Source organism: Dipodomys ordii, unplaced genomic scaffold, assembly GCF_000151885.1.
Source record: "Dipodomys ordii isolate 6190 unplaced genomic scaffold, Dord_2.0 Scaffold14, whole genome shotgun sequence".
NCBI classification, from domain to species: Eukaryota; Metazoa; Chordata; class Mammalia; order Rodentia; family Heteromyidae; genus Dipodomys; species Dipodomys ordii.
Genome location: NW_012267230.1, coordinates 16,231,456 through 16,243,241, shown reverse-complemented (window position 1 = coordinate 16,243,241; position 11,786 = coordinate 16,231,456). Strand labels below are relative to the sequence as shown.

Here is an 11,786-nt window from a genome sequence, read left to right as displayed (position 1 = left end):
CGCCCGCCCGCGCCCGCGCCCGCGCCCGCGCCCGCATCCTTCCCAGGCTCCCCGAGCCGCGCAGCCGGCCCAGGTGAGCGCCAGGGTGGGAATTCGCCCCGTCACCAGAGCAGAGCGCCGACCTTTGCCCTCCACTCTTCCCTTACAGGGAGGAGCTTCTTGGGAGGTTGGCTTTTAAAGTGAAAGGTTGGCGGGCACATTGCATTGAATTCACCCATGTGAACATTCTAGGTGGCCACCCCAGTCTTCTGCGCACTGCTGGGCCAAGGGTGTTTCTCTTCCCCAGCCACAGCCCTGAGCTGTCTGGTGTCCCGTTCCCCAGAGAGGGTCATGGTGGGTCTCTACTGTCTGGGCTGTCCTGACAGGCTGAGACGGAAAGGCTTGGGCTGGGCTGGCTGGGCTGGTCTCCTTTGGCCACAGTGGGCTCCTCTCAAGCAGGATTGCCAAACAGCTGTCATAACGTCCTGATGCCCAGCGTCTGGCCTTCCGGAGGAGGAAGGGACAGGAAGAGAACTTGGCTTTTGGAGCTGCCCGGGGATTTGACTGGGGCTGGGGTCGCGCACGGGTTTCCCCATAGGCATGTTCACTAGCTGCCTGCCCTGCTTAATTATGGTAGGCAGGGGAGGTTGGGAGTCACGTCGGCCCACTGCTCAGCCACAGGAAGAAGGAAGCTCCACAGCCCCATGCCAGGGCAGGCCTGTCTCAGAATGGGAGGCAGCGCTGGCCTGCCGAGGCACGCGGTACTGCTGTGCTCGGTCTGGCTTGGGGGGCTGCCTGTGTGAGATGGAAGGCCATGGCCCACAGCCGCCACTACACACCCCACCCCGGAGGGCAAGGACATGCCCTCTAGGCCGTGTCCCCGCCCGCGGCCTCGCTGCAGCCAGCCACGCGGCGGCAGCACTTCTCAGCCAGCTCTCTCCTTCCCTTCCAGGGCTCCCGGTATGATGCTCAAGGCCTTCTTCCCCACGTGCTGTGCCTCAGCAGACAGTGGGCTGCTGGTGGGTCGGTGGGTTCCGGAACAAAGCAGTGCTGTGGTCCTGGCTGTGGTGCACTTTCCTTTCATCCCCATCCAGGTTAAGCGGCTCCTGGCACAGGTGCAGCAGGCCAGCCGGGTCGGTGTGACCGTGCTGGGCACCTGGTGTCACCACCAGCAGGAGCCCGAGGAAGGCCTGGGCCACTTCCTGGAGGGCCTGAGTGCCATCTTCACCCATGAGCCCTGGTTGCAGCTCTGTCGGGAGAAGGCCAGCAGGGCCTGGAGCTGCAGGGCCACGCACCATCAGGTGCCTGCCACCCCGGGCACCCCCAGCGAGGACCAGGTCATGCTCATTTTCTATGACCAGCGAAAGGTGCTGCTGTCCTGGCTGCATCCGCCTGCGGTGCTGCCTGATCAGCAGGCCGGAGATGCCACAGCCAGTGCTGGGGGTCTGGCTGCCGTCTTCGACACAGTGGCGCAGAGTGAGGTGCTCTTCTGCGGTGACCGGTACGATGAAGGGCCTGTGCGACTGAGCCATTGGCAGTCAGAGGGTGTGGAAGGCAGCATCCTTGTGGAGTTGGCAAAGTGGGCCTCGGGGCCCCTCTGTCTGCTGCTGGCCTCTCTGCTCTCGCTGGTCTCTGCTGCCGGTACTTGCTGGTAGGTGCCCAGGGGCTGGGCGGGGTACAGTAGAGAGCCAGGCCCCTGAGAACCTTAGGCTCACCTCCTACTGTGGCTGGAGGCCCATGGGGACCCTACCCAGGACCCTGGCCATCCTCCCACCCTGAGCATCCTTGAAGTACTGGGGATGGCCGTGGCTCTTGTGTCTTATTCCTGACTGGGTTAGATCCACTGTTTTCAGCAGCTTCTGGGTTGTATGAGGTCCACTGCCTAGGGGCACAGGTTGAACTACAGATGGCCCAAGTCCCCAAAATAACTTAGATATTGCTCCCAAAGGGTCGTTGGCTGCCCTGGCTAGGAATCGTCTGCCTTCTGAGGTCACAGGGAAGCGAAGCTGCCCGCTTCCCCAGTGCCCTGACCGCTTGTCCCTGCAGGCCTCACTCCCTGCAGTGCTCACCTGCAGAAGATTGCTTCTCAGCCAGGCGCGGTAGCTCACGCCTGTCATCCCAGCTGCTCAGGAGGCTGAGATCTGAGCATCACAGTTTAGAGCCAGCCTGGCAGGAACGTCTGTGAGACTCTTATCTCCAACTAACCACCAGAAAACCAGATATGATGCTGTGGCTCAAAGTGGTAGAGTGCTAGCCTTGAGCAAAAGAGCTCAGGGACAGTGCCCAGGTTCTAAGTTCAAGCCCTGTGGCTGACCCCCCCAAAAAAAGAAAAAAAAGGCAAAGGGTTTGTGAGAGTCCTTGATGCATGGCAAGAGCGCAGCTGTTGGCTGGCTAGTGTCCGTGTCGCTGGCTGGGTGGGTCCTCTGGGCTCTCGTGCCCCTTTTGTGCCCTCCGTAAGCAGTTCCAGGATGCAGGGGGGCCTTGGTCTCCGCTGGGCCAGTTTGTAGTCCTAGAGCACTGAGTCTTTGTGGCTGGCAAGCATTAGTTTTCCTCCAGAGCTGTAGGCGTTGGTTCTGGCTGGGTTAGTTGAAGCGCTGCACTTTCAGAAGTTCCTAGTCCCCTCTGGATCCACAGGGCCCCTGGGCAGGGGTACGGGCGCCTGGCCGACCTTGCTGACCTCTGTGCTCTCACCCATGTGGATGTGGCAGAGTTGCTACCAGCACCGTCTCCACCTCCCTTAGTGTGCAGACATCTGGAAGGGTCCCCATGCCTCCTTTGTCCGTGAGAGATTGAGTCTTGATGGGGAGCCAGGCCAGCCCGGGGACCCTTGCCAAGCCTCTGGGCTGCCATCTGGCAGGCAGAGCAAGTCCTGGGTGGGTGGGAGGTGACCTGATTCCCGCTCCAGACCGTCTTGGTGCTCAGTGCTGCCTGCCTGGTGGGCTGTGTGCTCCGGGTTTGTTGAGGCTAAGGGTGGCCATACCGGGGGGGCCCCGGGAGAACAGCCCAGCCCTCCCTGTGCTTGGCTGGGCCATGGGTCTTGTGCACTGCCTCTGCCCTGCTGGGTTAACTCTTCTTCCCTGTGAGGAAAGAGGGGCCTGCAGGGAGGAGGAACTGGAGATAGAAAATGCAGTGTCGACCTTGTGCCCACACCCCAGGCTGTGGAGGCTGTGGCCCCTGCCCTTCATTGGGAGCAAGCTCTCCACCTGCGAGCAGCTCAGGCACAGACTGGAGCAACTCACGCTCGTTTTCAGCACTGAGAAGGCCCAGAGCCCCTCGGAGCTGATGAGGTATGGGCCTGCCCCCCGGGAGGAGGGGGGGGCGGGGGACGGGGGACGGCCACGCCCCAGCCCTTTCCCCTTGCCCACCCTCTCTGTACCAGCGCACTGCGCCCCTCCTGCCACGCCTTCCGAGGTGGCCTAGGCATCCAGCTCTTGCTGTCCTTTTAGGAAGGCCAACACGTTGATCTCTGTGCTCATGGATGTGATCCTCGGCCTCCTGCTGCTCTCTTGGCTCCACGGCAATAACCGGATTGGGCAGCTGGCTGATGCCCTCGTGCCTGTGGCTGATGTGAGTAGATGAAGGTGGGGACCCCGGGCAGCAGCCCCTCAGAAGGCCAAAGCAGCTTTTCTCTCCCCTTATCCTAGAGATGGCCCAGAGAAAGTTCGGGGGTGGGCTGGGGGCTGGGAATGTGGTTTAGTGGTAGAATGTTTGCCTAGCACACATGAAGTACTGCGTTGGATTCCTCAGTACCACATAAACAGAAAGAGCCGGAAGTGGTTCTACGGCTCATGTTGTAGAGTGCTAGCCCTGAGCAAAAGAAGCTCAGGGACACTGCCCAGGCCCTGAGTTCAAGCCCCAGGACTGCCTCCCCACCCCCACCCCCCAAAAAAAAGGGAAAGTTCCTGGGGGACACAGACTTGTATTTCAACGCCAAGTATTCACCATGTCTTCCCAAAGATGGCCCCTGTGGCGAGGGTTGAAGATCTTCATTGACTCCCTTTCTGGTGACCTCCCATCTCCACCAGCCTCAGGAGCCTCCCGGTGCCCAGAGGTGTCTGGAGGGCCCAGCTACTCCCGGGCTAAGTCCATACTTCCTACGCCGACAGCCAGCGGCACAAGCTTGTCTTCTGGGCCTGGCTTTCCCTTCATGGCCCATGCAACGTATCAGGGCTGGGGGTGGGCCTTCCCTCCTCATCCACTCTGAGTCTTTAACCTCCCTCTTCCTTGGATCCCAAACCTAACTCTACCATTAAGAGAGTGTCTTCCTGGGCAGGGTGTTCTCTTTGGACTTTCAGTCCACAGGCTTTTTCTTCTTTTTATTTTATTTTATTTATTTAATTATTTTTTGGGTCTGGTTGTGGGGCCTGAACTCTGGGCCTGGGCGCTGTCCCTCAGCTCTTCAGCTCAAGGCTAGCGCTCTATCACTTGAGCCACAGCGCCACTTCTGGCTTTTTTCTTTTTGCTTATGTGGTGCTGAGGAATCGAACCCAGGGCCTCATGCATGCAAGGCAAGCGCTCTACCACTGAGCCACTTTCCCAGCCCCTTTTCTTTATTTTATTTTCCAGCTTTTTGGTGGTTAGTTGGAGATAGGAATCTGTCTCATTGACTCCTGCCAGGACTGGCTTTGAACTGTGATCCTCAGATCTCAGCTTTCTGAGTAGCTAGGATTATAAGCGTGAGCCACTGGTATTCAGCTACCTGAAAGCCTCTGTGAACCTGTGTGGCCAGGCCAGGACTCTGGGGTCAGGAGAAGAAGCCTCTGGGCTTACCACGGGCTTTGGGAAAGCAGGGAAGCCAGCCTAGGGGAGGAGGCTGTGGGAAGGGCTGAGAGCATGGCTGTTTCTGTATTCTGCCGTGTGGCTAACTTTGTCTTAGACCTCTTTTTTACAGAATTGCTCAAAAATATAAATATTTAATTTCAAAATGAAGTTTTTTCCTGCGACAAGCTTTTTTATCCTTTAAATATTAAATAAGCTCTATTTATAAAGAATGTTTTCTTCCCTCTCTTGCTGGCCCTGAGGGCTGAGGCTATCGCAGGGGTTGGGATGGATAGGGTGGGGCGCAGAGATGTTTCTGTGGCCTCACCTTCCCTTAGCGTGGTGTGGGGGACCCTTCCCACCCCCATCACCACATGACCTGCACACGCACAACATCTCTCCCCTGGGTGCCCAGAACTTTGCTGTCCAGGGGTGCTTGTTGTCCAGCATTCTCTTGCTGCCTGGGCCCTTGATGGGTCTGAGACCTCATGGGATGGCCCCTGTCACTGCCCTGGCGCCCCAGGCCTCTGATGGTGGGCTGGGGCCTTTGGCAGAAGACTGACTCACAGACTCACAGGTTCTCCTGCAGGCCTGAGGCGGGCCCTGTCCAGGCATCACCCAGGGTTTGAAGTGGTAAAGTGGAGAAAGAGGAATACTGTAAGGTGGAGATGGCTGTCCGTGAGGAACGGCTGGGACAGGCCCCAGGGACCAGGGGCAGCTGTCAGCTGCCCAGGCTGTGAATGGCCTGCTGGGGGGAATGGAGAGCTGGCTCTCAGCTGGCCTCTGGGAAGAGGGTGTCCCTGCACCTGGAGGAAGGAAGGATTAACTGCCCTTGCCCTGCCCACGTCCCGTGTTCTGCAGCGTGTAGCCGAGGAGCTCCAGCACCTCCTGCAGTGGCTGATGGGAGCTCCGGCCGGGCTCAAGATGAACCGGGCCCTGGACCAGGTGCTAGGCCGCTTCTTCCTGTACCACATACACCTGTGGATCAGTGAGTGCCGATGTGGAGTGAGGGGCCCAGCCAGACTGCGTGGAGGGCAGGGAGGCTGGTCGGGCCGTCCCTTCTGCCCCGCCCTCCTGGCCTCCGGTGTGTGAAGCCTGCCGGGCTGGGCACAATCAGGCACTGTTTCCCAGGTCTCAGGTCTCTGTCCCCACTGAGCAACTCAGGGTGCCGGGCTTTTCCAGGGCGCCTCTCAGGGCTGACCCTCGTCCTGCAGGCTACATCCACCTCATGTCCCCCTTCATTGAGCGCATCCTGTGGCACGTGGGCCTCTCGGCCTGCCTGGGGCTGACTGTCGCCCTGTCCATCCTGTCAGACATTGTTGCTCTCCTCACCTTCCACATCTACTGCTTCTACGTCTACGGTGCCAGGTGAGCGTGAAGGCTTCTGAGCCGGTGCACCATGGCGGGAGGGTGGGTGGGTGAAGTCAGGGCCCTGGCTGCCCTGCACCGTGCCTGCCTCTATCCTGCAGGCTCTACTGCCTGAAGATCTACGGCCTGTCCTCTCTCTGGCGGCTGTTCCGGGGGAAGAAGTGGAACGTTCTGCGCCAGCGTGTGGACTCCTGCTCCTATGACCTGGACCAGGTACCTCAGGCTCAAAGAGGGGTGCCACCAGGGGGCAGCCCACTCCGATTGCAGGGTTGTCCTGGGGGAGGTGCCATCAGACCAGCAGACTTTCCCCAGGTGGGTTCAAACTCTGCACCCCCTCGGCGGGGCCTGTGGCGGCCACGTTGTCTGGTACTGTGTGGTGTGCGGCCGTGCGCTCCGGCAGGTGCACGGCGCTGGTGGGCACCGCCCTGTGCTGCGTCGGCCACCCTGCGCTGCGTGGGAGGACCGGCAGTCCCAGCTGCGGTGACCTGACTGGCTGGGGGAGGGGCAGGGGCGTGTGGAGAGCCACGCGGAGGGCCAGCCCAGCAGGTCTGCCGTCCCGTCTCCCCTGCAGCTCTTCATCGGGACCCTGCTCTTCACCATCCTCGTCTTCTTGCTGCCCACCACCGCCCTCTACTACCTGGTGTTCACGCTGGTGAGAGTCGGTGCTGCGCTCTCGCTGCAGCCTCCACCGTGAGCGGGGCATCGGCCGGCCATCTGTGCTTCCCCTCGGGGCCATGGCTCTGGTGGGCCCTCTGGGGCTGAGGCAGATGAGGGTCCTGCCTTCCCCTGCTGGGCTTGGGGCTGGGCACAGGGGAGAGCCGCACCTGTGGTGGGTGCTGGCTGGGCTATGCCTGGCACCCAGGTGGCCTGTCAGTGTGGCGTTCTGCAGCTCCTGTCCTGGTACAGGGACTGACCTGCCCCTGGCTCCTTCCCTCCTGACTGCTAGTCTCTGGTCCACGGCCACACTTCATCCACACTTCGTCCCTGAGCCCCTGGGCCCCCCTTTGGCCCGGGCTCTCTGGGCTCTGGGCTGCTCTGCTCATGGACACGATGAGTCAGGCTCTGTGTGCAGCCCTGGCCCAGCGACCTGAGCGGCCCCTCCTGCAGCTCCGGCTCCTCGTGGTCACGGTGCAGGGCCTGATTCATCTGCTCGTGGACCTCATCAACTCGCTGCCTCTCTACTCCCTTGGCCTTCGGCTCTGCCGGCCCTACCGGCTGGCAGGTAAGTACCGTGTGCTGTGTGCTCTGGCTGGCCGTTGGCAGGGAGGCGCACACACCTGCACTGCCGCCTCTGGTGCTTCCGGAAGGCAGGCCCTCCCAGTCCCCAGCTTCTGCCAAGACTGTCCCGGCCAGCTTCCAGCCAGCTGTCTCCTGGGAGGTCGGGCAGGAGGTCCCCTGAGGTCCATGTGTGGCTCTTGTTCGTTCTTTCTTTTTTTTTTGTTGGTCGTGGGGCCTGAACTCGGCCTGGGCGCTGTCCCACAGCTCTCCAGCTCAAGGCTAGCGCTCTACCACTGAGCCAACTTCCCAGCCCCCTTGCTCTTTAATTAATAAATTTATTTTTGGGTACTGTATCACTTGAGCCACATCTCCATCTCCCTTCTGGCTTTTTTGTGTGTGTGCTGGTCTTTGGTCATGAACTCAGGGCCTGGGCGCTGTTTCTGAGATTTTGTGTTCAAGGCTGGCGCTTTACCACTGGAGCCATGGCTTACCTTTGGGAATAACAGTCTCACAGACTTTCCTGCCCAGGCAGATTTTGAACCTCGATCTTCAAATCTCAGCCTCCTGAGTAGCTAGGACTGTAGGTTTGAGCCACCAGCACATGAGCCCCTCCAGCTTTTCGCTGGTTAAATGGGGATCTAAGTCTCTTGGATCTGTCTGCCTGGGCTGGCGTCAAACCTTGATCTCCAGCTCTCAGCCCCTCATCAGTCCCAGGGCATCACTCAGTGGCCACTGGGTGCCCTGCCCTTGTCTTTTCTTTTCCGTGTGTTCAGTACACGCTGGTCTGACTGTGGGTTGTGTCTGCCCCCAGCTTTGAAGGGACAGGCTGGGTGAGGGGTGTGGCTGGCCACACCCTGTGTGACAAGCATCTTGCACAGGCCTCACTCGGTATTCAGCACCTGGCTTTCCCCGGATCCCCTGCTTCATGCTGCTTTCTGACACCAGCTGAGGGTTGGCCAGACACCCTGAGGGGAGCCTGTCCCTGCAAGACTTGGGACTGTGGCTTGTCTCTTCTGACTTTGAACGTATTCTTGGGAGCCCACAGATTTCCTGAACTAGGCTCTGGCTGGCTTTGAACTGTGATTCTCAGATCTCAGCCTCCCGAGCAGCCGGGATGGCAGGCGTGAGCCACCAGTGCCCAGTTTTAGTTCCAACTTATTACTGGCTAATTCGAGTCTCACGAACCTCTCCTCAAGCTGGCTTTGAACTCTGACCTCAGATCTCAGCCTTTGGAGTAGCTAGGATTCTAGGCGTGGATCATCATTGCCCAGTCACTCCTGTTATTTTTTCCAGTCCTGGGCTTGAACTCATGGCTTAAGCACTGTCTCTGAGCTTCTTTTGCTCAAGGCTAGCACTCTACCACTAGAACCACAGCATCACTTCTAGCTTTTTCTGTGTATGTGGTACTGAGGCATCCAACCCAGGGCTTCATGCATGCTAGCAAGTACCCTACCACTGAGCCACCTTCCCAGCCTGTTTAAGAACCTTCCACCTTGGGACTTCCTAAACTTGGAGCCCTAACTGCAAGCCTGTGTTGTCATAGGTCCCCAAGCTGATGAACACACTGAGTAGTCAGCAGGGCAGCTGCCATCCACGTGCTCTGTGTGCTGCTGGACAGTCCACGTACTGTCAGCCTGCGGCCCCCCGCCCCGCATGCCTCCCCCTCCCATGCCCCTCAACTCTCCCTCGCAGGACTCTCTTTTGTCTTCTGTGCTTTTCTATAGAGGCAGATCAGGATGGGAAGCAGGCGAGGCCTGAGTGTCCAGACAGGCCTGTGTTCTCTAGGTGCCCCCCCAGGTGCTGCGTGACAAGGCCTTTCCCATTAGAGCTGTCTGCCTACAGGAACCCACAGCACATGGCAGGACCTGTGGGCACTCTGTGGAGCACTGAGGATAGAGGCTGGCACCTACCTCTTAAGCACCTTGTTCTCTTTGCAGCTGGAGTGAAGTTCCGAGTCCTGGAGCACAAGGCAGGCAGACCTCTCTGCCTCCTGATGCAGGTAAGGTCTCCCGGGCTCCTCACTGCTCTACCGTGCTTTGCCACCGTGTGGGACAGCTGGGGGTCAGCTGCTGTGGGGCCTGAGTGTTAGCACGCCAGCCCAGGGTTATGTGTCAGCAAAAAGGTCCAGCGGAAGTGAGGATTGGGGTCCACGAGGTTAGCCAGCCACAGCTCAGTATCATGACCCATTGTGCCTGAGACCCACTGGCGGCCCACGTGTGCCCACCATGGATGGGGGCTCTAGCTCTGAGTCAGAGACACACTGGGCTGCCCACCTGGCTCCATTCTCCGTCTCCTGTCCTGGGCCCCACAGGGCTCAAGGTCCAAAAGAAACGAACTTAGCGAAAGCTTGTGACTATGCCGTTGTTTCCTGTCATCCAGACTGTCTTGGGTGCTTGGTCCCTGCGAGGGTGAGTGGGCAGGGTTGAGGCTGACTTAAGTTCCCTCCTGGGCAGACGCCCACCCCCGCTGGTGTCTCCCAGAGGCTTGGGCATTTGCAGTCTCTGCTGAGTGGATCCTGGGGTGGATGGATCTATTCTAGCCCTGCAGTACCCTGACCACTCACCTGCTCACCACTGCCCTGTCCTTCCAGATAAACCCCCTGCCCTACAGCCGCGTGGCGCACACCTACCGCCTCCCCAGCTGTGGCTGCCCTCCCAAGCACTCCTGGGGCTCTCTGTGCCGCAAGCTGTTCTTTGGAGAGCTTATCTACCCCTGGAGGCAGAGAGGGGAAAAGCAGGACTGAGCGGGCCCGTCTCCGCTCACGGCCGTCATCCCTCTGCTGGTGGCAGTCGTCACAGCCGCCATCCTTCTTTGCCAGATGGCACTGGTCTTGGGAACAGTGCGGACCCACACAGGGGCCTACCAGAACGGCCCTGTTCTCTGTGTGAGTGGGCCTTCTTCCCAAATCCCTGACCTGGCTCCTGGGCTTCTCCGAAGGCCCTGCCAGCCTGTGCTGACCCTCCTGTACTGCCTACCTGGAGACCTGGCTTGTAGAAGGTCTGCCGTGGCACACACTCTCAGCCCGGTGTCCAGCAGCCCACAGCCCCTGCGTGGCTGTCCCCTGGGCCTGCGGTCACCGGCCAGGCGGGCCCTGGAACGCCTCCACCTGAGGGATTGAAGCAGTTGCTGACCCCCAGGCCGGGTGGACCAGACCTTCCCACCCCGAATCTTGCTGGGCTCGTTGCTTTGTGAAGAGCTGTTGATAGGCCACTGGCTATCTCTGCGTGGAGCCAGGCCTTGTGAGGTAGCCCAGGCTACCTATTTGGAAACTGGATGCCTGCCCACCTGGCTGGCCCACCCTGCCCAGTCCCCCTGGGACAGGTCCTTTGGTAAGACCTTCCATCTCCTGTCACTGGCTTCCTGCTTCTGCAGCCCAGAGTGTGAATTGCCCTGGGTGATTGTGGCTGGGCTACCTGCCCATCACCAGATCCTGTGTGAGGAGAGAAAGCTGAGGGTGCAGTGCCAAGTGGTGTGGAAGTGTCCACGTAGGGGGAAGGGCAGTGCGTCCTGCTCTTCCAGTAGGGACGCTCAGGATTGTCTTCTTCCCATACTCCTTTGCCACAGACCTCAGCAACTCAAAGCCCCCGGTCCAGCACTGGTGGGGATGGGTCTGGACCCTGACTTTTACCGTGTTCACAATAAAACCTGCTATGAGCTTGGAGTGCCAGCTTGGCCTTTCCCATGGAGCATGTACTCTGGTCTGGGGAGGCCCATGGTACCTGGGCTGGGTGGGTATAGAGACCTCCTAGAGGACTAGGATGTGCTCTGGCTGGCAGACTGTGTGCTGTTTGTGGTCTACAGCAGGTCTGGGTGAGTATGCAGGCCTTGGGTCCTTGGTGTCCTGGCGCAGGTGGGTAAACCAGGGCTGCAGGGCCTCTGATCACAACTTCACCTGGCATAAGGGGCTGGCTTCTGGGGAAATAGGGTACTAACTATTGCTGGCTCTGATGAGTATGCGGAATCTGCAGTGGGACAGGCAGTCCCTGGACTGGTAACCTCAGTATCCTGAGGCATCGAGGGGCTGCTGGAATTTCTGCCTCCTGTCCAGACTACGGAGAAGGATTTGGACACTAGAGAGGCCCCTGAGCGCCATCTTGGTCTGCATTTCCAAGTGTCCATCAGACCTGCAGACTGCCAATGGCTCCTCTCGCTGTGGTACTGGGGACGACCGTCCAGGTGGGCCCCACAAAGTCCAGAGGCCTCCGGTTGGAGCTTCCCAGCGGCCAGATGCGGAGGCTCAGTTGCACGTGCTTGCCACACATCCTGTTCACATCCTCTCCCGTGCCTGGCCGGCCGTTCCCCCGGCCCCGGCCCCGGCCCCCGGCTTTATGCGGCCCTGTACAGGCGTGGGCCTCGCCGGAGAGCGGCCCTCGGGTGCGGTGGGTCTCGTGGGTATGCGTCCTGCAAATGGCCGTTCCTGGCAGTGTGGCCACAGGGGAGGCAGGGCGCTCGGGGAGTGTGAC

General features: G+C 59.8%; 1 protein-coding gene across 2 annotated transcripts; it reads left to right on the top strand.

Annotated features, from left to right (window-relative positions):
• Positions 1–24: 24 nt before the first annotated feature.
• On the top strand, positions 25–10,419 carry Pigq (phosphatidylinositol glycan anchor biosynthesis, class Q). 2 transcript variants are annotated; one of them, XM_013011566.1, is made up of 11 exons: positions 25–74; positions 927–1,630; positions 3,135–3,266; positions 3,426–3,546; positions 5,599–5,725; positions 5,952–6,105; positions 6,207–6,318; positions 6,677–6,757; positions 7,213–7,327; positions 9,261–9,322; positions 9,914–10,419. In XM_013011566.1, exons 2-11 carry the CDS (start codon positions 942–944, stop codon positions 10,064–10,066), a joined length of 1,746 nt encoding a protein of 581 aa, XP_012867020.1. In that variant the 5' UTR covers positions 25–74; positions 927–941; the 3' UTR covers positions 10,067–10,419. The 2 variants fall into 2 exon arrangements, with proteins under 2 accessions (XP_012867020.1, XP_012867019.1); XM_013011565.1 differs by lacking the exon at positions 25–74 and having other exon boundaries at positions 640–1,630.
• The last annotated feature ends 1,367 nt before the right edge of the window (positions 10,420–11,786 follow it).

Excerpts from the sequence above, each read along its gene's own strand:
- Pigq (XM_013011565.1), top strand. The coding sequence starts at position 840 with ATGCCCTCTAGGCCGTGTCCCCGCCCGCGGCCTCGCTGCAGCCAGCCA. Across the intron at positions 6,319-6,676 it reads GCTCCTATGACCTGGACCAG|CTCTTCATCGGGACCCTGCT; the intron begins GTACCTCAGGCT and ends TCTCCCCTGCAG. Across the intron at positions 7,328-9,260 it reads CCGGCCCTACCGGCTGGCAG|CTGGAGTGAAGTTCCGAGTC; the intron begins GTAAGTACCGTG and ends TTCTCTTTGCAG.